Source organism: Cynocephalus volans, chromosome 10, assembly GCF_027409185.1.
Source record: "Cynocephalus volans isolate mCynVol1 chromosome 10, mCynVol1.pri, whole genome shotgun sequence".
In the NCBI taxonomy this organism is placed as follows: domain Eukaryota; kingdom Metazoa; phylum Chordata; class Mammalia; order Dermoptera; family Cynocephalidae; genus Cynocephalus; species Cynocephalus volans.
The window spans coordinates 16984090-17009392 of record NC_084469.1 but is presented as its reverse complement, the minus strand read 5'-3'; the positions used below and the strand labels follow the sequence as shown (position 1 = coordinate 17009392).

The 25303-nt window shown below is 38.1% G+C and overlaps 1 protein-coding gene across 2 annotated transcripts in view; it reads right to left on the bottom strand.

Annotated features, from left to right (window-relative positions):
* Nucleotides 1-22962, bottom strand: part of CLTC (clathrin heavy chain) — a 61518-nt gene extending 38556 nt beyond the window's left edge. For both annotated transcript variants that reach the window (XM_063109106.1, XM_063109107.1), the window contains exons 1-2: nt 22616-22962; nt 2519-2726 (exon numbers count right to left, since the gene is read on the bottom strand). In XM_063109106.1, the coding sequence (XP_062965176.1) occupies nt 2519-2726; nt 22616-22657 (250 nt within the window). In that variant the 5' untranslated portion in view covers nt 22658-22962. The remainder of the gene's footprint in view (nt 1-2518; nt 2727-22615) is intronic.
* Between the last annotated feature and the right edge of the window lie 2341 nt (nt 22963-25303).

The window sequence follows — 25303 nt, the reverse complement described above, 5'->3', positions numbered from 1 at the left end:
CTGCTTTTTGAAAAGATAATCTACTTGAACTCTGCCTTGTTACCACTAGCACATAAGAGAAGTGCATGCTACATTTAACTGGTTTAAGACACAATGGGAAGGTAGAGGTGCTGGAGGAAAGGAGAGGGAGACAAAGGAACGGGACAGTTTCAGATGCTGTTAATATACTGGAGATAAGAACAAAGTTCAAGCTTCATCCGATTAAGAAAGCAAGCATTTAGTAAAAGAAGGATGAAATTTGCCTTGAGTGTTAAGAGTCCGCTGAGTCAGATGCAAGGGCTTGTACTTGTAAATTGAAATCTGTCACAGTCCAAAAAGTGATTTGGTTTAAATTAATAGAGGTCAAAGCCCACAGTTATCACTAGGCTGTCAAGATTAGTCCTTACAGACTAAGGAAAACTCCATTTCTGAGCCACAGAGAATCTGGCTCCTGAAGGACAAAAACTACAAAATAGTAGGGGTTGGGAGGAGACACACAGCTTTGTACCACAACCCTTCTTACCACATGGTCAAAAACTTCTTCCATAAAACAAGGAATGTTATTCCCATCCCACACAGTATATAAACCACAAGCAGACTTGAAAATTGTGAGAGTTATAGTCCTGTTTATAAAAAGAAGCCAGGGGTTTAAAACTGGCTTCAGAGGGAAGCAGTATGTTGAATGACTTCCTTTCCTTTGCTGCCTTCCCCAATCCCCAGATTACTAGATTTTTTATTCTCTTCTACATGAGAGGGGTTGGAGTACCATATATGTAAGTGGCATGGTTTGGGGAGGGAGGCAAGGGATGACAGCTCCATAGTGCAGACATATAGGCACAAATCTATGACACTATTGCACAATGCTCTGAAAATCTTTTCAGTGTATTCTTTTTATAGAACAGGACAATAACTAATACAATCTAATTTAAGATAACTCACCATCTGCACACATAAGAAAGCATTAAGAAATGTAATAAGATAACAATAACATTAAAAATAGTAAAGAATTTTGACAAAATTTAAATGATGGCCTTTTAATAGAGAGGTGTGAGAGTTGCTACGCCTTAAATTTAAAATTCTTTAAGGAGACTGAAGGGAGCTTAATACCTTAAAAAGTATAGTATATTTTTTAAAATAAAGCAAAATGCTCACTGCCACAAAACGTGGCCCTAGGTAAAAGCTGGACCATCTTTCCTTGAGATGAGATCAACTCCTATCTTAGATATGTGATACTGACTTATTTGTTTGAATATGCTTGTTCTATTCCCCATTTACTCTCCAACCAGTGTTATTAGTAAATACAAAGTTTAAATCATGTAAGGAAAAAAGTCTGTTTAGAATGTTCAGCACCTCTAACAACTCACCCACAAATTTATCAAGAAAGTACTATAAACTTAACTCTTTGTCCTACTATCCAGAAGAAAAACAAAGCAAAAAATAGGCAATTAAATGCATTTTTTAGGGCCGACCCCGTGGCGCACTCGGGAGAGTGTGGCGCTGGGATGGGAGCTTGGCAGTGCTCCCGCCACAGGTTCGGATCCTATATAAGGATGGCCGGTGCGCTCACTGGCTGAGCACAGTGCCGCCGGTCACAAAAAAGACAAAAATAAAAAATAAAAAAAATAAATAAATGCATTTTTTAGAGTCAGTCTGTCACCTAGCCTTCTTAAAAACTTCTGTTTTAAAGGGTCAGTTATATTTTCATTCAAAAGTTCAAAGGAAAAAAATATAAGCTCCCAGATGGTACAAGATTCTTTGCATTGTTTAGACTGACAGGCTGTACAGTTGTTCCCTGTTGTGACAATTAAAAAGTTAGTCTAGGGCCGACCCGTGGCTCACTCAGGAGAGTGTGGTGCTGATAACACTAAGGCCACGGGTTTGGATCCCATATAGGGATGGCCAGTTAGCTCACTGGGTGAGCGTGGTGCTGATAACACCAAGTCAAGGGTTAAGATCCCCCTACTGGTCATCTTTAAAAAAAAAAAAAAAAAAAAAAGTTAGTCTAAATAAACTAAAACATCCTGGACTCTAAAGCTTTAACACCCACCTATATATACAAGTATTTTTAACAAAAAGTATAAATTCAAACCATTTTTAAAACTTGATAAACTTAATGAAACACAAACCTGAAGTACAAAAAAGGCACAGAATGAAAGGTAAGTTTATCACCTTAACAAAATCCTCCAATGTTTAGGTGCTAGTTTAGAAGTATGTTTTATTCTAGAACGTGAATCACTAATTGATATCCTCTGTAGAGAGATGTTTTTAGCATAGTCTTATCACACCAGAGATATAAAATTTAAATGCATCTTTTCTAAAAATTATTCCAAGTAGATCTATGCTAAGACATTTCACAGAAACATTCCAAGTACAAGTCATAAAAGTAGTTAAAATCAAGTTCAGTATTAGCCTTAACTTTGCAGATTTTCTTTAACTAAATTTAAATCAATATACTAAAAAAGATAGACCCTAATTATTACATTTGCATAAAACATACATAGGAAGACTTTTAAGGAAAAAAACCCATAATCTTTTATACCTTTCAGTGCAATTACTTTGCTAGCTGGATTCATGATGGCACTGTCTGCTGAAATTGGTCTTCGAATGGGGTTACTTGGGTCATTCATATCAATGATCACCACCTGGGCCTGCTCTCCTACTTTTTCTCTAATGCAGATGAATTTGTCTGACTCCATAGTCAGGGTACTAAAGCCAATGTTTGCTGGGTTAATACCCAGGTTCTGGAGCTGAAAAAAATAAAATAAATCATGTTATTAGAAAGTGGATTACAAAGACTTGACATATTATCATTACAAATCCTCACTTACCCATTAATGCATCAAAGTTAACAGTGACAACTCCATTACACTGATTAATGTGAGGCAAATTAATAGCCAAATAATGGACCTTATATTCTGCCAACAAATATGGCATTCAATTGTTTCATTTTAACCTTATGGTTATGACTAAGAGACAGAACAAATGAAGTTAAGGAAAGATCAACATCTGAGAGGTTACATTTACGTTTCAACGGATTCGAAGTCATCACGTTTCTTAGTTTAAGATCTTTGAGCTATTGGACCTGTCCCCTTACCCACTTGCCTTAACATTTAGTACAGTTACCTGTTCACATGCATTAGGCTTCAGGAATCTGAAAATTAAGTTATAGCATAAACACAAAGATTTAAAATGTTACAAAGTTCTTGATATAAAGGCACTTGGTTGTTCCCTGTACTAGCCAGCTGCCAAAAAAAAAAACAAAAAAAAAGGAGGGGCCAGCCCGTGGCTCACTTGGGAGAGTGTGGTGCTGATAACACCAAGGCCATGGGTTCGGATCCCTATATAGGGATGGCCTGTTAGCTCACTTGGGAGAGCATGGTGCTGACAACACCACGTCAAGGGTTAAGATTCCCTTACCGGTCATCTTTGAAAAAAAAAAAAAAGGAACTTGGTTGGACTAGAAAGAGCAGACAAGTAAACAGTTACAAAACTGTGCAAAAAGTGCCAAAAGAGGGACCTTTGTCAAAGAAGGCTCCAAAGCTAAAGCAATGTGTTCAAGGAAGGTAGATAAGAAAATTCCCAACAGAGGGGGCCGGCCCATGGCTCACTCGGGAGAGTGTGGTGCTGATAACACCAAGGCCACGGGTTTGGATCCCATATAGGGATGGCCAGTTAGCTCACTGGGTGAGCGTGGTGCTGACAACGCCAAGTCAAGGGTTAAGATCCCCTTACGGTCATCTTAAAAAAAAAAAAAAAGAAAAAAGAAAATTCTCAAAAAAAGGAACATGTGCTAAGGCCCAGAGAGGTGAAACTCTGGTCTGTTAAGGGAACTACAAAAACTTTTGTAACATCAAGAGTTTAAACTATGAAAGGCTTGGGAAGTAGAGAATTAAGGTTACAGAGACAAGCAAGGGCCAGACTGACAAGCTAAATGTACCCCCGTAAGAATCCTGATAGGCAAAAGGAGCTACTTCCGGGTTTTAACAAAGAAAATAACAGAATTAGATTTGCTCTGTATACTCAGAAGACACTGAAGTATTTGCTAAACAAATATAGTAGATCTAAAGATGGTAGGTCTTTTAAAACCAATTAAGTGTGTAAGAACAAAAGTCAACTGTTACTGGGAGGAGATTTCTACCATAATGGATCTTTAATACACTTTATGCCTAAATGTGGTATGACAGATTAAGTCCAACTAAAAGAGGCTACTTGAGGGTTTTATTTTATTAACCTTGGCCAGACTAGTTTTCCCTCCCCTTTCCTACATGAGTAATAAATCCACATGGTACAAAATCCAAAAAAGAAAAACATGGAAAAAAAATCAAGTCTTTCTCCCACCCTTGTCTCCCAGCTGTACAACTTCCTTCCCCAGAGAACACCAGTCACTGTTATCTCATAAATTGGCTGAGCCAAGTTAACTGTACTTTATCTAAACTCTTCTGTCAAACTCTTCTGCTAATAGTGCTTAAACATAACCAGACCAGAATCTGAATAAGATACAACATAAGAATAAGAGGCTATGTTTTACTTTCATGTTCCTCTTATACTTCAATGACTCTAGGCATAACCAGTTATAAAGTGTAGTTACAGTAACTCAGTCCCTGAATTCCAGGGGCAAGGAGTCAAACAATTGTCTAACGATTAATACAAACAGGGTAATAAAGGTGAAAGATTAACCGGCTTTACAAGCTTAAGTATATACTGCAATGCAAAGCAAATACGCCAGCTGTGAGGTATGTAACTTATAACATATTTGGTTACAATAGAACTTTATGAATTATTAATTTTCATTTCTTCCTGACTTTAACTTTTACAGTTACTTTTATTTCCAGAACAAATGGAGAAAGATAAACATACAAAGAGATTGTGGGCGGACTTCAGGAAGGCCTTTTACGAACCAGGTTATCCATCTAGTTTCAGAGACGTAGGGCGGTATACACATCTATTTTCTTAAATAGAGGGTCTTTTAGACTCTTGTAAGTTTAATCAATAGTTACCTTTCCAATAATCGGTAAAAAATATTCCATTGGCTCATGGAGTTCATATAGCTATATACCAAACAGCAGCAAGTTACCTTCTAAACTACTCTGTAAATAAGAATTTATTGTTTCCAAGTCTCTATCAAGCCTTCAACTAAGGCAATTTTAAGTTTCAGCTGTCACAGCCTAGGTCCCAGTGTTTGAAAAAGTCACCGTAAAAATAGTGTGAGTCAAATAGTGAAATTAAAGGCAAAGCAAGGATGCAAAACAGACACTACTAACTGAACCCACAAATGACTCTAACAGATTCCTTCCTACCCCTCAATTTCAGAGGCAGGTGCAAGACAACTGTAAGAAAAGAAAACACTGTTAGAAAAGATGGTGAACAGGAGGAAAAAAGGAAAGTCAAGCAACCTGTTTCCTATTCCTTGCTAGATCCCCAGAAAAACTCAGTTAAGAAAAACAAGCTACATAGTTAGCACTGACCTTCAGCCTCAGGGTGTTTCACTTGTAGAAAAAGCAAAGATTTGGTTTTTGGTTTGTTTGTTCCTTCGTTTGTTCTTTAAAAAGATAACCTGTAAGGGGATCTTAACCCTTGACTTGGTGGTGTCAGCACCATGCTCTCCCTGAAGTGAATGAACCGGCCATCCCTATATAGGGATCCAAACCCATGTACTTGGTGTTATCAGCACCACACTCCCCCAAGTTAGCCATGGGCCGGCCCAAAGATTTGGTTTTAAAGGGGTAGGGTTGCCTGCAATCTATGTACTCCTTATATTTCTCTCTCAGTAAGCACATTCTACCAAGACAGCTATGCATATCTTTGATCTTCTCCATCAAGAATGTACTAATACTATTCAAAATACTCCATGTGACATAGGCGTACATCCTTTATTTAAAATACACAAAATTAGCTGGCTGGTTAGCTCAGTTGATTAGAGGGTAGTGCTGATAACACCAAGGTCCAGGGTTCAATCCCCATATTGGCCAGCCGCCAAAAATAAAAATAAAACACAAAATTAAACGAGGCAAGTGCCAAACTTAACAATGCTACATGTTTAAACATATTAAAAAGCACACTTAAATGATGGCCATTTGCACAACTAAACAGGAAACTGCTCTTTCCCAAAAAGCCTTTCGTAGTTGCTAAGAAATGACAGGAACTTCAAGTAACCTATTCCTATCAGTTAACAGAAAGCTACATTAGCTTCTACCTCTTCAAGTAAGGTCAGTAAGACTTTTTTCTCTTACTGGTGTTACTTTTCAGTGAGAATGCCCCGAGCACTCACCAATTCTTCTCTTATTTTCTTTTGATATATTCAAAAGGGAAGCATGCGAAAACATACAGTTATAGGACAAGCCATCATCATTAATCACAATTCTGTGTACCCTTAGAATAGGATCCTTAGGAGTATATAAAAGGACTACCATACTACCTTAGAACAGGATCATATAAAAGGATTACCATACTAGATAACTATATCTAGTAATATTGGTATAGTTTAAAACTTCAAAAATCCAACAAAGTATTTTTAAGGCTGACCTGTTAGCTCCCTTGGTTAGAGCATGGTGCTGATAAAAATGCAACACAGTATTTTAAAATTAGTTTTATTTTCAAAGTAGCACATACTAACAATAAAGTATTCTTAGCCAATTATAAAAGTGTGATGATATACGAGAGATACCACAGAAACTGAATTATAGACAGTGAAAGGGACCACTGATAAATTCAGAGGACACATAACAGTCTCCAAACCTGCAGCTATTTTCAGAGGGCATACAATAATATCAGAACTACAACCACATTTTCTATGTCTCAAATTGGCAAAATGTTGCTACTGTTGAAGCTGGAGATGTGCTACTTTGAAATATGGTTAGATGTTTCTATAAAAGTTTTTTAATTTCAAAGAACTTTAATTTTGCTGTTATAAGAATATGGAGTCAATAAACTTGGGTCCAAGAAAAGACGTTACTTATTTTTTGGGAGAGTTATTGCAAGCATTTGGTAAAGCATTCAAACTATACAAAAGGGTATATTGTGAAAAGTCACCCATCCCTTCTTTCCAATAATACCCTTTCCCCCGAGCAATTAGATACATATCTCAGATATCCTACAGTACATGAAAGTATATACTTCCATCTTCTCTTCTTCAAAAAAACACCAATGAACCAATGCACAAAAAACACACAAATCATTAACTGTATCCTTCTTTTTATAGAAAAGCAACATACTTTATAACTCATTTTGTTTCCAGATTAGAATTTGGTCTGCAATGGCGCCACTCTAAGACTTGACTCTTAAACCTAGATTCCAAAAGGTAAGTAAACATTTATTTTTAATCAGCCAACACAAAACTCTGGAGTATACTGGATTTACATGTTACAATGATACAAAAATGTTTCTTTTTCCCTCTCCTCCCCACTCCAATTTGGACTGGGGGGAGAGGGGATATAGTAAAACATCCCATTCTTAGTTTTTGTAGTGAGAAATAGTAGTTATTTCAGATTCCCCATAATATAGAGAACACAGAAGCTTCTTCATTCAAGTAGACAATTACAGTGCAAACTTATAACTTTGATTATAAAGTGCAAGTGACATCCAGAATTAGTTGCTTCAGTAGATTCCTCATAAGAACCAAAATGTCTGGGTTTAGTACGTTTTTGCTACTAAAGTGACCACGGACAAATCGGTTTTATCTCTGTATGTTTCCTCATCTGAAACATCTGGAATGACAGTACCTACCTCAGAGTTGTGAGGATTTAACATTAAGTGCTAATGAAAACAATGCCTGACAAAAATGGCTCAATAGTACTGTTAGTACATACAATATATCAGTACTTTGGGCCGGCTCAAGGTTAGCTTTTTTGCACTTGTATTTCATTATCTGTTTAATTCAGCTGTCCCACCAGGCTGGTTGAAACTCTGGGTGTCAATTTCTTTGAACTACTGATAATAGATTAGTGGTCTCTGGGTGCTTAATTCAGGTGCTTTCTTTGGGAGGGGAGGGGGGGAGAAAAGGAAAGTACACTTTAAGAATTCCAATTCTGCTCTTTGTCTAATTAAACAGAAACCAGAATCTTTAAAACCATGTAACATGTTCATGCTAAGTAACCCTATTTTAATTCTTATTTTTTAGGGGCATCATAGAACACATTACACTATTACTAAGGTTTTCTAACAAACTTGGCAAATATGTCACCAACACCTTTTTGGAGGAATAAGCTGGGGAAACTAATACAGATGACATAAGGTCAACATCATCAAAAATTCTCCTTACCCTTAAGAGCTCAAGACTAAGATAGAGAAGGTAAAATAAAAAGCAGGCAGAGCATTTTTCTTCTCAATGTGCAGAAGAGCTGAAGCCATCTGGTTCAAAGCACACATACACTACCGTGACCCACAATTCCAGGTCACTTTATCCAACTAAACTTTCAGCTCCTCAAATAAAAGAACTTTCTTAAAGAATGAAAGCCTCTTTCACCTCTGCTCTTCAATATGCCTAACTAAAGTTATGAAGTCTAGACTCTTCTTATACAGAAAGACAACATTTCTTTTACTGTATGTATACCATGAATTACTTTTCAGGAAATTATAAATTACAAGAGACAAAATCTAGGAGTCCACAATAATCTAAATAACAAAAAATACAAATAATAAAAAATAATTAATTTCCAGAGCACTGAAAAAAAAATAAAAAAATTTTTTTCAATGTAGAAGGTAAAGAGGTAGCACACGGATGGGGGGACAAAAAGGAAAAGGAAAAGCTGTCCCTTACAGAAGAAAGCTAACTCAAAAATGGTGAAGGACTGATGGAATTTTTAAAAAGTAATTATTTGGCAATCATTGTAATAACTGATTGAGAAAAGAATCATCAATGTGTACTAAAACTCATGAATGAAATTCCAGGAGTAACAAATATTTATTTAGTCTCAAAGTGTCTCCCTATAAGATACAAAGGGAAAAGCAGAATTATGGTGGAGAAAGCTGTCACACACAACCTTCATCATGCAAAGTTTTAATATTTAATATTTAATATTTAGACTCTAGCAGAGTCAAATTGACAGCACGTGCTTCCAACATGATGCACTAGAAAGAACACAACATCACTTCTGTGGTGTTCTGCCAAAATTATAATCATGACAACATATTAGGTAAACCCAAATCAAGGGACATTCCACAAAATAAATGATCTGTACTACTAAAAAATAATTTATGTTTTGAAATACAAAGAGAGTTCCAGATTAAAGAAACCTAAAGAGACAGGCAGGGCCACTCAATGAAATTATAATCCTGGATTTTCTTTTGATATAAAGAACATTATTGGAATAATTAATGAAATCTGAATAAGGCCTGAGATTAGATAACGGTATTCTGTCAAAGTTAATTTCATGACTTTGATAACTGTAGTGTGGTTTTAGAAGACCATTTTGTTATTCTTAGCAAATACATACTAAAGTATCTAGTGGTAAACAGGTATCATGTCTGCAAATTATTTTCAAACAGTTCAGTAAAAATGGTATACAGAGACAAAAAAGAATAAATGTAGTTAAGAATAAATGTTAACAACTGATGAATATGGACAGTGTACATGGGAATTCTTTGCATTATTCTTCCAATTTTTCTGTGAGTCTAAAACTATGCAAAAATGTTTTGGGTTTTCTTTGTTTTTTTGGGTTTTTTTGGTGGCTGGCTTGTATGGGGATCTGACCCTGTGACCCTGGTGTATAATAAAGCTGCGTTCTAACCAACAGGGCTAACTGGCCAGCCCAGAAATGTTTGTTTTTTTTTAAAAGAAACTTCATAGACATAACTAAAAGCAACATGAAGATCTTGCTTGGATCCTATTTTAAATAAACCAAATAGCATTTGTGAACAAAGAGGGAAATCTGGATATGGACTGGTTTTTAGACACTGAGTTACTAAAAATATTAGGGAGCTAAAATGATATTGTGATTACAAGAAAAGGTCCTTATTTTCTAAAAATGCATGCTGGAGTATTTAGAGGTGAAATGTCATGATAGCCTGAATTTCTGTAAAATGTTTAAGCAAGGGAGTTGGCCATTTAGCTCAGTTGGTTAGAGCATGGTGGTGATGACACCAAGGTCAAGGGTTCAGATCACAGTACCAGCCATCAGCAAAATAAATAAATAAATGAATGAATGAATAGAATGCTTAAGCAAAACAAAAAAGCAAATAGAGCAAAATATTATTAAAAATCTAGATGATGGGCATATGACTAAGAAAGCTTAAACATTTATTTAAAAAAAAAAAAAAAAAGTTTTTCTAAGTTGGTTAGAGCATGGCCTTCTAACACCTAGATCGGAAGTTCGGATCCCTGTACTGGCCTGCCCCCAAAATAATATATATATAGAGAGATATACATATAGATATACACACACATATATATATAAAAGTTTTTAGAAATAAATTAAATCTCTACTCTTCTATAGGTTATAAAACTTGAATATTAAAAATTGTAGGAATTAGACTTTTATTAGGTAATTTACCTGTAGGGCAGGAAGGAAGAAGAATAGAACTTCGAAAGCTAAGGATGAAAATCAAACCAGTCACAGATTGACATAATTCAAGCACAATATTTTATCCCCTGTAAATGAGCTGTGAACTAGGTGTCTGCCCAATCAGAACTGAGCAAGAGGTTTGCTGCAGCACTAAGTCACATGTGGCTATTTAATTTAAAGTTAATTAACATTAAGTAAAATTTAGAATTCAGTTCTTCAGTCACAGTAGTCACATTTCAAGTGCTCAATAGCCACATGTGACTACTGTATTGGATGGCACAGAATGTAGAACATTTCTGTCACTGCACAGTTGTACTGGATAGCACTGTTTTCAGTTTTTCTTGGGAGTCCAACAAAGAGAAAAAGAAAACTTTTTTAATGGCAAACTCTGGCAAAATATGAAGGACAACTGGTAAAGAGAGCCACCTATAAGGATTTCAGACAAGGAGAAGTGAGTCGGGAAAAAAAATAAAACTTTCAAGTTTCAGACTCCACAGATCTGCAAAGACTAAAAAAACAAACGAAACCCCCCCCCCCCCCCCAAAACCGGGAAGATTCAATGCTAGCAAGCAGAACAAGAGAGACCACAAGGAAAAACTCCTGTCTGGGTGTCTCTTTACCCTCAAAAAAACCATTAAACATTCAAATGACTAAGGCCCAGGGTTAGAAGGGATAGAGGAAGACAATTCCATCAGGTGTGCAGATGTAATAAAATGCAATGTCTTCAAGAACACGAGAAAAGGGAGGCCCCTCTCTGTGCTTTAGAGGTGAAATGTCATGATAGCCCAAATCACCAATCCGTGCTTGGTAAACTACCACTGCCTCGATTTCTAACATGTTCCATCAATTTCATGAAGCTTTTGAGAAAAAGAGTACACAACTGTAAGTTGCATTCCCAATTCCAAAAATGGTTAAGTGTGAGAACACCAAAGAGATTATATTAAAATCAAAGAAATACACTACAAACTTTTTTTTGAAAACTTCAGTAATATTAGATTCAGAAATGTAAGTCAAATGCTCTTCAGTTTTTAAGGCTTCACAATTTGTTTTTCTTGTTGTGGTTCTGAAAATATACTTGATTTGATTGTAAATGTGGCAAACAGAAAAGGGAAAGAAAGTGCCCCTCTTTGCTTGAGGGGGGAAAAGGCATGGTACTGCGTGAAAGTCCTTTAATACACATCAAGCACTTAGAACAGTGTGGGAGCACATAAGCACTCTATATTTTAGGGATTTCTATCCTTTTTGTTTCTCTAGTTCTGGGACTATGGTATCATAATACAGACTGTTATAAAAACAGCTTGGTTTGGACATCATGATACTAATGATACATACTCAAATCTACGTGGGCCAATTTGCTTTGTGGTGAGTCAGCATCTTCTTAGAAGACATTAGTGATTGAACTATAAAAATATTGTTAAAAGGACCAAATGAACCATGAATTTTTTTTTTTTTTTAAAGATGACCGGTAAGGGGATCTTAACCCTTGACTTGGTGTTGTCAGCACCACGCTCAGCCAGTGAGCGAACCGGCCATCCGTATATGGGATCCGAACCCGGGGCCTTGGTGTTATCAGCACCGCACTCTCCCGAGTGAGCCACGGGCTCGGCCCTGAACCATGAATATTTTAACCCATAGTATATATTTATTAAGAAGGGCAGAAAATGTTAGCACTAAGCCTCTATCTCAGCAATCAATTGCAATTGTGTTTGTGCCTACAAATAACACATAATTACAGAAGTAATAGGTTTGCTGTGAGCCTACTAATTTCAACCAGCAATTCTTACATCTGATCAGATAGGCAAACACTCATCAGAAATTGTTTCTCTATAAGTATACCCAAGGAGTTTGCTTCCTAATGAATGACTTGGAACTTGGAACAGAACTCACTTACCAGCTGTATCAGCTGAAAATCAAAATACATTAGCCCTGTACCAGCAAACTGCCAACCTTCCCCCCCCCACCAAAAAAAAAAACCTTGTGTTTATGACAGCATTACTGAGGACTTATGACTTATGTTCACAGTTAGTGCTTGGCTTTACACTTTCCAGATCCTTCCTCCTTATTTCATCTGAATAGTGAAAACGTGAAGGAAGTATGTATGAGCTATGTATTTCAGATGAAGCTATTTTGTAAGTGTTCTGTGTATAGTCCTTGGTCACTTTTTCTGTAAGTGAATCTTATATCTTGAGAAGGACTTAATAAGTGTTACCACTAGAGAGTCAAAAGGTCAACAATTTGAGAGACTCGCTGATACTTGGATGTCATTATGATATCATTAATCTCCCAATACAGGTATTTTTAAGTATGTGCTTGAAGATTTGGTTAATTTCCTATCTGAAGTATTTCACTCATCATAGTTTCCCTTAAAAGCTCCAAAACATCCTCTACCTTTACTAGTATCAATCACAGTGAGAAAAATGCTGACAGCAGTCACTTCATTGAGCCCTTCCTGGAATCTAGCAGAACGTCAAATAAAAACTGCAGTTACTGTATTCTACGGGAAATGAAGAAAAATGCTGAGAATGTAACATTCCTTTAGTTCTTCCATCAACAGGATAACAGCCATTGTTTTCTGTGGGCTCCACAGATTTCATGCAACAAATCAAAATGCTTTTAACCCTTGCTGACCCCACACAGGAACATATAGATTTGTTTGTACTATATGTTAGCCTTTGAGAGAATCACTGTCTCTTAGAATTTTTGACTCTGGTCACGAACTCCAAATTGTAGCAATACATTCAGGATGGAGCCACAGTCGGAGACTGTGAGACTGTTAGCTTTGGTAAACTACTAGGAGACTCAAAGATTTAAAGAATGTTTCCTCCCTGTAACCAACTGCTGATTGGAAAAAAATTTTTAAGCTCATTCTTAAAAAGTAATAATCCATAATTAGATAAAATACCAGAGAAGGTCAATTCTGACCAAGCTGCAGGGGAATATAGGAAAGTTTTATATGCCACAAACCTTCGAGATGGGTATGACTTTACAAGATTGTTCCTTTTGCTGTGTAAAAAAACCAACCAAATGCTACCAGAGCTACAACTGATGGGGTAGGGGTTGAGGAAGAGCAGAATATACCCAAACCTGCCTTTCAAAGAGCCAGAAAAGAGGATTACTATAAGGATTGGAGATTATAATTAACTTAGTGTTAACTTAACATAAAGACCTCCAAAGGATGAAATGGATGTTCTTGGGCAGACACCAAGGGCTTAGTTTCCTGGCATGAATAACTAAAACATCTTGTCAGTTTCCTTACTATTAAAACTGTAAAGGTCCTAAAAGAGACTTCATTCTATGATACCAATGACTTCACAAAATGAATTTATTTATTTTTTGTTTGGTTGGTTTTTTTTGTTTGTTTTTTTGACTGGTAAGGGGATCGCAACCCTCAGCATGGTGTGGTCCACATGACTCTCAGCCAGTGAGCGCACCGGCCATCCCTATATAGGATCCAAACCCACGGCCTCGGTGCTCCCAGCGCCGCACTCTCCCGAGTGAGCCACGGGGCCAACCCATGGTTGGTTTTTTTTTTAATGTATGTTTAATTGGGAGCCCAGTGTTAACATTCAGTTCAATCCTATCACCACTACACATAATCATGTATTTTTCTACCCTATACTGAGAGACCTGCCAGGAAATTAGACATTATGTGGTTGAGTCAATCATTTAAAGCATGATCAGCCTACCAGGTGATACAAGTTACAAGACCAGACCATTTTATTTTACAACTGAGTCACTGGAATATTTTCTTACGAACTGAAATGCTACGAATTTCAAGTTCAATTAAATGAATGAAACAACTAACAATCAGCATGAAGAGTTACAGGCTATCTCAAAATCATTTGATATTAACAAATCCAGGGAGTTCAAAACAATATTAAAATGATCAAACGACTACCTTTTGTTTTCAATTAACAACTATTGAGCATCTTTGGCAACTTAACATCAACTCAATATTTTTCATTGTTGTGGGGTTTGGGTTTTTTTTTTTCCTGGTGGCTGGCCAGTGCAAGGATCTGAACCCTTGACCTTGGTGTTATCAACACTGTGCTCTAACCAACTGAGCTAACTGGCCAGCCAATTTAATATTAAGTACAATTTTCGGGTGAAATTGTCTCCTTTGTTTACATTAGACTACAACTTTGTCATTACTACTGAGGAAACAACTTATAAGGGAAAAAAACAGGTTTTAGGCTCAGAGGGCTTGGGGCTTTTGATAAAGAAGCTCTCTTTCCTAAAGGATATTCTATGGTTAAAAAAAAGAAACCCATTGGTTAGAGGGCCGCCTTGTAACACGAAGGTCAAGGTTTTGAATTCCTGTACTGGCCAGCTGCTAAAAAAAATAAAGAAACCCGATTTAGATTTCCATAGTTCAATATGGCCAAATACTGCAGACGGAGAGTGGGGACTACCTACTGTTTTTTCCCTAATTATTCATCCTCAAATAATGAGATCTATCCTTCACCCTGTCCACCTTCTTTTTTGGGGGGTGGCTGGCCAATACAGGGATCAAACTGTGGACTTTAGTGTTAGCACCACATTCTAACTAACTGAGCTAACCAGACAGCCCTCACTCTGTCCAGTTTTTAAAGGATTTTTTTGGCTTGTTTTTTTGAAGTCCCCTTTCTCAGATGAGCAACTGGTCAGAAATAAATGAAAGCAACTCCCAAGCCAATTCCCACTTTTTACTATGATTCCCACAGTTTCAACAGATGAGGGTCATCAAAAATTGTAATCCCTGGAAACCCCAGTGTGCATCACTATGAGGGTTCTTCCCAATTCCCTACTCCAAAAATGGACTGGATGTAGAAAATGAAAAGAGGAAAGAATCTGACATAACTATGTAACTCCACCATCTTGGCTTCAATTACTGAGGAGACGGTTTGACACGGCACATATGTGCAACTCAGAATAATCGGAGACTCCTCCCAGGATAGTGGGGAAGGCCTGTGTCTGTATTTTAATATTTGTGTCTGTAAGGGCTAACTATAATGCTATAAACACAAACTCATACTACACTCTAACTTCACAATTATCAGGAAGTATTATTTTAATTTAATAAATGAGGAAGTTGAAATGAGCTAAAAATCTGACATGACAAGAAGATAAAGCTCAGATTAGACATCTGAGACATTTTCCAGAAGAGGACACTGCACAGTTTAAATGTTTTAATGTGACAAAATGTGGTTTTAATGTACCTGTTTCCTATTCTTTCAGAAATAACCTTTAAAATGTGCTTTACTTCAGAACTTAAAGAAAATCCTTATTTACCTAAGGATTCAGAACAGGAAATACTAATATTACTGGCAGTTCTGCTTTCAAAGTCCAACCCTAGAGGCTTGTGACCATTTTCTCTTCTACCATTATGCTACACAAACTACTCCCACCTTCCTTCCTCAACCCCTTTAAGCACAATTATCTACCTTGAGTTCCACTCAAGTTCTATTTCAAGTTTATTAGTATAAACATAAAAACATGAATTTATAGTAAATTAAAAAAAGAAGTTTCCTGCTTTCAGAAGTGGCTTCAGACTGGAACACATTCATTCACTCCTGTCATTCAGGAAAAGTCTATAGAAAAGCTTGAGAAGTTCAGTCTTATGAGAGGAATGTAGATAATCCTGGTCACAAATTAACCCGATCCCAACTATTCTGCACAATTTTCCAGTGGGAACTTGGATAAAGCCCTTATAAAAGATATCATCTAAATAATCATTTAAAGCACAGAAAGTCAAACATTAGTTCACTGGCCCTTACTTTTCTCTTAATATAAAAATTATTGCCTTAAAAACAGACTACTGCTAGAATGTATGTATCAAAGACCACCGCAGCATAGATACAAACAATTGTGGTGTATTCTGCAGTTCAAGTTATACAGATCATTCACCAAATGAGACAATGGGTCACACTGAAAGAACAAGTATTAAAGTCTGAGCAACCATGCACTAGAGCTAGCTGTGTGACTCTTTAAAGACGCCTGGTATGAACTTCAGTTTTCCCATCTGTAAGATAACTATGCTAACCCCACCTACATGAAGGAGTTCTCTTGCTAATTAAATGAGATAATGAACGTAAAATATTTAACAGAGGTCTTAGCACACAGTAGGTGTTCAAATAGCTATAATGGTCAATGTATTTTGATTTTGGTAGATTAGATTTCCAGGGCAATTAAGATTTGATGAATACTTATTCCCTCAAAGGTAGGACAAAATATCTTACATTGTCTCTTCCATAACAACAACAAAAAAGAAACTCATAAAATGCAAGTCTGACAGGTGGGTTTTGCGTAATACATTCAGATCCAAGCTTCCAGCCATCCCTTAGAGTTAAGAGCATTAGCCACAGGCACTTGGCTAAGGAGGGGGAAAAAAGACACCTAGAGCTGTCAACTTTGCTATGGCTTACAAGACAAGTTGATAAAAGTAGTTTCAGCATGGCATACATGTGAACGAATCTAGAGAAACAGCCTCACTTTAATAAAAAGGACTAAAATACCAACTATTAACTTATTTCCCATCTAAGTGAGAATATTCACTTCACTACCACCTTAAAGGATAACATATATAATAACAGTAACAGAGGCCTGACCAGCATTCCATATGGGTATTTTATCAGACATGACTCATTAGGTTTCTCAAATGCATCTGATTAAGGAACACTAATTAAAAATATACCAACTGCAGGGCTGGCTGTTAGCTATTTGGTTTGAGCACAGTGTTGTAACACCAAGGCCAAAGGGTTCAGATCCCCATACCAGCCAGCCGCAAAAACAAACCAAAAAAACTGTACCAATGGCATATAATGGGAGCTCATGGAATAAAAGATTAATTTAAAATTTTCTTTTTGGAGGCAGTTTTAGACCGTGATGGATTTTGTATCATATTAATATTTGTTTTAAATTCTGCATGATACTGGCTGGCAGGTTAGCTCAGTTTGTTAGAGCATGGTATTATAACTCCAAGGTATAATGAGTTAAATAAAATATATTAAAATTAATTTCCACCAGGTCAAGGGTTCAGATCCCCTAAATGGCCAAACATCAAAGAAACTAATATACTTTTTTTAATTTCAAATTTTTTTTTTTACTTTTAACATAGTCACTAGAAAATTTAATTAATTTATTTATTTTTGGCAGCTGGCCAGTAAGGGGATCCAAACCCTTTGACACCTTGGTGTTATTAGAAAATTTTAAATTACATATGTGGCTCACATTATTTTTCTATTGGACAGCACTGATCTCAGTAACTTCTAGACCCCCGTTCGGTCCACTATACCACATTAGTCACATTTTAAACAAGTACACAGAGGTCACCACTCTGGACCGAAGCCCAACAGAAAAAAGCACACGAGGAAACTGCATAACTTCTCCTCTTAAGGCCAGTCACTCCATTTCTTCAAAATATTGTGTGTCAGAAGACCCAAGTACAAATTTCAGGGCCTGCCCGTGGTTCACTAGGGAGAGTGCGGTGTTGATAACACCTAGGCCACAGGTTCGGATCCCATATAGGGATGGCCGGTTAGCTCACTGGGTGAACGTGGTGCTGACAACACCAAGTCAAGGGTTGAGATCTCCTTACCAGTCATCTTTAAAAAAAAAAAAATTCATTCTAATGCTATGTTCCCTGGGCACTATGCTGAGTCTCATTCTCTTCAACTGTTTAAGAAAGGTGTCTGGGGGGATTGAACGAAGATCATTTATAGCACCTAACAGGCTCTCAAGAAGTCTGCTGCTAGTCATCATTCATCCTCACCACTTTCCAAAGGAGATAATATTCAGCTAATACTTTTGAATAACAAGTGTTTTAATTTTAGCTAAAAAAATGTTCTAAACAAATGTGTGAGGTCAGATATATTTTCAATCTTACAAAACACACCAGTGTGCCCTATAATTGTGCAGTCCTATATTGTAGTCAATAGCCACATGTGGCTATTTACATTTACATTAATTTAAAAAGTAAAAGCAAAAATCTAGTTCCTCAGTCACACTAGCCACATTTTAAGTAGTCAGTATCCCTATGTAGTTAACAGACATTTCCATCACTGAAGAAAGTTCTATTGAACAGTAACTCTCAAAGAGCAAAAGCTGCATCAATAAGACTGACAGAAAACACCTTGTTAAATATAATTCAAATATCATATCATATAGGGTTGAATACAAGCATTTAAAAATAATTTTACAAAGAAGCTGAGGACTCAATGTAAATGGGACCTTTTAAAACCAAAGTACAAATTCCAATTATAATCAGAAACAATTGTTCAAGAGCAAACTACCAAGGTTCCTGAAATCGTGAATTTCACTGCACACTAGAATGAAAATGACTGTGGTTCTACAAACACACAGTTTCAAGTCTTACATTATTTCCTTTTACTAAAGATAGCACACCCCTTTAAGCTGAGTAAATTAACCAATAAGAATATTCTGAAAAAGTTTGGGATCCCTGCACTCGCCAGCACCTCCCCCACCCCCAAAAAAGAATATTCTGAAAAATATGATACATCTTAAACTTGGAAGCTATTCCTAGGGTAAACTGAAGCATAATTCCAGGCAATACAACTCTCCCAGAAAGTACAGCTAAGCATACAGTATATCCCAGTAGTACTCAGCATTGCTTTCTCTTTGCAAACCAAAATAACCATAGCGAGAACCCCTAACATTCAACTCAAAAACACATTCCATGCCTGCATTTATGGATCAAAAGGAAAAGAACAGGGTGGGGAGACTTTTTAATTGAAGACCCCAAAAACCCAGGAATACAATGGAATGTGTCAGCATAAAGATACTTAATGTGCCAAGAATTGGGAACTGCAGAACATATTTTATATGTAACCTAAGATTTTTTCCAGAATCTGCAATTCTAGCAACGTCTTGCTCAAATAAGCACTCATTTATTTGTTAGCTGCCATCAGTGTAAACATCCTCAAAATGAAAAAAAAATCCTTCATAATTTAAAATATTAACATTCATTGATGTAGCTCCAAGCCTTGATGACAGATCTTTCAGTTGGCCAATGTAGTTATCGGTATAAAAATAAATTCACTTACACTTCACCTTTTAAAAGTTTCACAAGCTGGGACTGCAAAATGGTGCAGCCTTTATAGAAAATAGTATGGAGGTTCCTCAAACAACTACAGATAGATCTACCACATGACCCAGCTATTCTACTGCTGGGTATGTACCCAGAGGAATGAAAATGTCGAAGGGATACCTGTACGCCCATGTTTATTGCAGCACTATTTACAATAGCCAAGAGTTGGAACCAGCCTAAATGCCCATCATAAGATGAGTGGATAAGGAAAATGTGGTATATCTACACTGGAATACTACTCTGCTACAAAAAAAAAAAAAAAAAAAAAAAAAGAAATACTACAGTTCTCAGCAACAAGGATGGACTTAGAGAAAATTATATTAAGTGAAATAAGCTGGCACAGAAGAGAAATACTGCATTTTCTCACTTATTTGTGGGAGCTAATAAAAGTAAATAAGTAAATAAATAAATGAACAGGGGGGGTGGGGAATGAAGACAACAATCACAATTCCTTGATTTTTTTAAGACATGTGAACAGATATGATATTGATGGGGGGAGGAGGGAAAGGGAAGAAGGAAAAGCAGGAATTGATAAAGGGACAAGAAAATCAACTATACTGTATATTGATAAATTAAAATTTTTAAAAAGGTGAAAAAAATTTAAGAGGGTAGATTTTAAAAAGTTTCACAAGCTAACTCTATCCTCAAGTTCCTCATTTCTTGTTTCCAGTTTTCATACTGTTTCAGAAAGTTTTCTGCTACTTAGCTAACCAGCAGAAGCTCAGTGGTCAAAGCCCTAAGATGCCAATAAAAATAATCCTTATTAATTTTTAAAAAGGCAAGGATAAAAATGTGAAGTCAGGAGATATATTATCCTGGAAGTGGTTGGTGATTTTGGCTCTTTCTGCAATTATCACTATAAGCTGGAGCATAGTTATACTAGCTAAGCTTAAGTTTAGGCATGACACAGCACTCAAAAGAAATGGACGAGTAGGCTGGCTGGTTAGGTCAGTTGGTTAGAGCACAGTGTTACAACACCAAAGTCAAGGGGTTCAGATCCCCTGCCCTGCAAGGGGCAAAAAAAGGAAAAAAAAAAAAAAAAAAAAAAAAAGACTAAATTTTTCAAGTATCTTTGCAAAGCTGCTTTATACTCAAAATCTCCAAATTATTTAAGAAGGAAATAGCTTCACTCAAGTATTTGCAGAAATTTCAAACCACTTAGAAATCAGATCTGTATTAAATCTGTCTTCAATTAATGACAAGGTTGGATTCCAATCTTTCGCATCATTTAATAATTCTCTCCTCTTTAAAAGAAATGAAAAGCCATTACTCAAACCACTAATGGTCAACAAGTAAGATTTACTAATAGCCATACATCTGTCATGTAAAATAAATACCAGCTGTACCCGCTTTTCTTATGTATGGTTTACAAACCTTTGTCTGCAGAAAGATATTTCAGATGCACTCTAGTGTGTTTTCCCTTCACACTCAAGAACAGTACCTTCCCAACCCTCCACATTCACTTGCCACTCCACTTTAACAGAGGTAACTACAGCAATTAAATTTGGATTGAGCACGAAAAATAACTTCATGGCCATTCTGTCACTTAACATTTTTAACCTTTTGTAAAACAGTGGTTTTTTTTGCCAGGGTATATTCCATTACTTCAGATGAGTTATTTGAAAACCATAAATGACTAAGGAAGTACATTATTTAAGTTGTTTTACAGGTAAAGATTTATTATTCCTGACATTTCAAGCCTTAAAGGAAATAAATTTCTTGCTAGTGTAAGCAAACATGATAATACCTGTAAAGAGATAAAAATTATGTTACGCATAGTCTGAATATTAAACGTTTTTATTAACAAGAATTCTCTATGTATGTAATACCAATGGGGAAATGTAAATAAAAATGCCTTCAATGGTAAACCGTCCAATAGATCACTAATACTAGTGTTCATGTCAAACCACTGCATCCTCTATTACTATGAAATTAGCCCTTCAGAAGACTGAGCTAAGGTAGGCTTCTTTAAGGGAATATTAGGGAAGAAAGCAAACTAACACAAATAAATTATTTCAGCTAAAGTAAAAACCACGATTGGTGAACCACGCAAATCAGAAGCTCGGAAGAGACAATTCAGTGAGGCTTTCCAATGGTCACCTGCCTAGTCCAGTCACTGGCATGCTGCCAGGTAAGACAGTATGTTGCCTCCAGGATAAGGAACGGTGGGGAAGAACATACCAAATAACCCCCCCGCAAGTCTCAGAGTAGGTGTGCTCTATCCCCAGGGCTCGGTTCAATTCCATGCAATCCTGAGGGAGGTACTCACGCCCGTCCCACAACTATCTGCTATACTCCAGAAGACCCCAAGATAACCTCTGGATAACTCTGTCCCACTTTCTAGAACCAAAGAGCCACACCATCCTCAGAGAAATAAAGGGGGAAAAAGGCGAGTTCCCCTAGGGACACTGACCGCACACTCAGATTGACACCGCCCTGAGAAATGCGTTCCCCCATTCTATCCTCTTTTCCTTCAGTGACCTTCCGTTCTTATAGCCTCGGGGAAGGTAAGAGACAGGCCGCCGTCGTCCTCCCCCCCAACCCCTGGGGAAGGTGCCTTTCTCAGTTGAGAGCCGCAGAGGGAGGGAAAAAAAGGTTGCTCCTCCCCGACCCACCCGACCCACAACTCCTGGGTGCAGATACGATGGAGGAAAGAGAAGAGGAATGGAAAGTGACAGTCCTGTACTGGCTCAAGGCGTGATGAGAATTGGTGCTCCGAGAGAAATATGGAAGAATCCCCCGCTCCTGCCCCCCAACCCAAATGAATGAAATGAATAAAACGGGGAGTAGGGGAGTCAGTACGCTCAGTTCTTTCCATCCAGGAAGAAAGAGAGGCCCTCGGACGCAGCCTGGCCTCGCCGCCTTTTGCACCCCGATCTCGTCCTTTCCATCCAAGCCCCACATCATTTAACCCTTTAAGCTTTCTAAGATAGTGTCCCCTTCCCCATCTGCCCCAAACACCGACCCCCCCCAATTCCGTTCAGACCCAGACTCCAGCTTCTTCCTTCCTACCACCCTCTCCACAGCCCTCACCAGTCCGGGCCCACCGCACCTGGAGATGCTCCTGAAAACGAATTGGCAGAATCTGGGCCATGGCGCTGTCGGGGGGTACGGTCTCCTCCTGTCACTGGGGCTGCGGGCCAGTGGCTGCCCGGGCTCTCCAAGGGAGAGGAGGAGAAGGGAAGGGGGGAGGATGGGCCCAGCAGGCTACTCTCCAGGGACGCAGGAAACTGGCAGGCAGACGAAAGAGCTAGGGTCGGGGGCGGAGGCTCCAGGGGCCAGGAGAGCCGCAATGGCGGAACCGGGAGCAGCGCAGACTCCGGAAACGGTTGAGCCCTGCGGAAGGATCCCGGCGACAGAACTCCGCCCAGTCACCTCACGCCCTCCGCCTCATGTACCCCTCCACGGAGCGCCGCGCCGCTGCCGGGCGCAGGAATTCGGGGCGCAGTGCGCTGAGTCTCCCTTACTGATGCCACCTGAGGGGAAACAGAGGAACCGCGGGGACTACTTTTTTAGACTCATCACTTTTCCCAGTCTGCTGCTTCACCGCCCCCGCCCCCCCTTTTTTTGCATTTTGCCACATCATGCGACTTGGGGTAGCCAACGTCATTTCCGTAGGTGCTTTAGGTCCCACCCACGTACTTCCAGGTGCACGTGATGCTGGGAGGGAAGGGTCGGCGGGCTGCTGCCAGAATGGCAGGCGAGTTCTAGGGAAGTGCAGCGTCTCCTGGGAGCTAGGTGGCTGTTGGGCCACCTTGCGGCATGGCGAGTGCTGCCTCCTTCCCCTGTGGCCCCTTCCCATTTCATCTGAGTCCCTCACGAAGAGGACGTGGCGTGGGCAGACCGGCCCAGCCTCCTGCTCTCTCCGTGACTCAGGGAATCGGCCTCGCCGCGGCGCGCTCTCCTGGCAGCTGGCTGCGGCTCTCCTCCCCCGCCTAGTTTCACCCAGTGGGTGGCTTCTTACATGTCAGGGAGGGGATGAGGTGCCCCGCCACACGCCCTTGTGGCGGTTGGAGAACCCGGCGCGCGGACTCTTAACTAGAACCAGCATTGTCTTCAGCGTTTGTTAGATAATTTAGCTCAAAGGACAGCGAAGGCCATTTCTAGGGTATCTCCAGCTGGGCTTGTGATAGCTCTCCTTAGCGTTTCTGCGGACATATTGGCGGACATGTATCGGCCTCATTTAGTGCTCAGTTTGTGTGGTTGTTAAAGATTTTGAGCATCAGAAATAACGCTGAAGGATTGGACCAAAATTGTAGCAGGATTTTTTTAGCCACATCAAATAAGATGAGTCACAAAGGTTTAGATAATTAGGTTAAGTATAATTGGTAAAACCTAAAAGTCCTTGGAGGGGAGGGATAAACTATTAACGGTGTATTTCAGAGGGACCACTTCAACATTGCCTGTAGGTTAGCAGCGGGGGATATAAGCGCTTGAAAACCGGAGCATCGTGTCTTCTAACAGCATGAAGGTATCTATAGTTCATTATCGATTAGTAATAACCTTCCTAGTGCTTTCTTGCTAAAGTATAAGCTATAATAATTTTTCATGATAGCACCAATACAATAAAAGATAAAAGAATTTCGTTCTTTGCCTTTCATCTTTATAAGAAATGCGATTCCCAACCTCACCCCCGAAAGATCTTGAGAAAAAACCCAAGTCTACAGTAATTATTTCTGGTGCCCTTTGAAGTTAAACAACATGAAACTCTGTTGGGTATACAATAATTTTGTGTGTTAAGCAGTTTAGCGTGAGAAGTTTGCTTAATCATATCAGTTGCATTTAAAGGTTTTTCCCAAAATATTTACTGTCACATACTGAGGATGAGAGAAGAATCTGGCAGGTTAGAGACAGCACAGAGACTGTTCTGCAGAGAAAAGCCTTGCCACCATAAGAGTGAATAATTTATGCTTGCAAAATTTCATTTTGTATTGTTAAGCCAAATAGTTAAAGATGTTCTGTGTTCTGCAACATTAGAAATGACCTTAATAATACGTGTTTAATAGTAGCTCCTTTAAATCCTTTTTGGAAGTAGACAAATTCTAAATTAAAATTCTGAGGGAGTTATTGTTTTATTACAGCAATGCAGTAGCTTAATCAAGTTATATTTTCAGTCTCAGAATCTAGTATACAAAGAGCTATATCATGAACAGGCCACTAAAATTTAATTTGCTAGTAAGTGTCTTGCATTTTCATATAGACCTTGTAATTTTAGGTACATGTAGAATCCCAAAAGCAATTGATTTTAGCTTAGATATTTGGTGTGGAAAAAGAAAAAGTGCACTAAGTTTCTGTTAAAGTGACTGCTGTGTCATCACACTCAGAAATTAATGAATATTGTTTTGAGAAATCATTTAGGGAGAAGTAAAACAAATTGGGATATTCTAGATCATTTTGAACACTGTACTCTTCAAATTAATAAATCCAAATTTTTTCATGAGGGGAAAAGTCCAGATAAATATTAAAAACAAACAAAAACATTAAAAAAGCACCTATGCCTTTTGAATATCAATAATTTGGAGTAGAGTAATAACAGATGCTTTTTATGGGAATATGCTGTTCTTGCTAACTATGTAGAAGCAGGAGAAAGGTTTTCAAATCCCTGTTTTAGAAACCACAAAGGCACTGTTAACAAGTTACAAAGCAATACCTGAATAGCTTTGTTTTCAGGCACTACCTTAAGTTAGAGAAGAGAAGAGATAATCTAATAAACCAGAAAACAAATCCTGCTACCTAATGT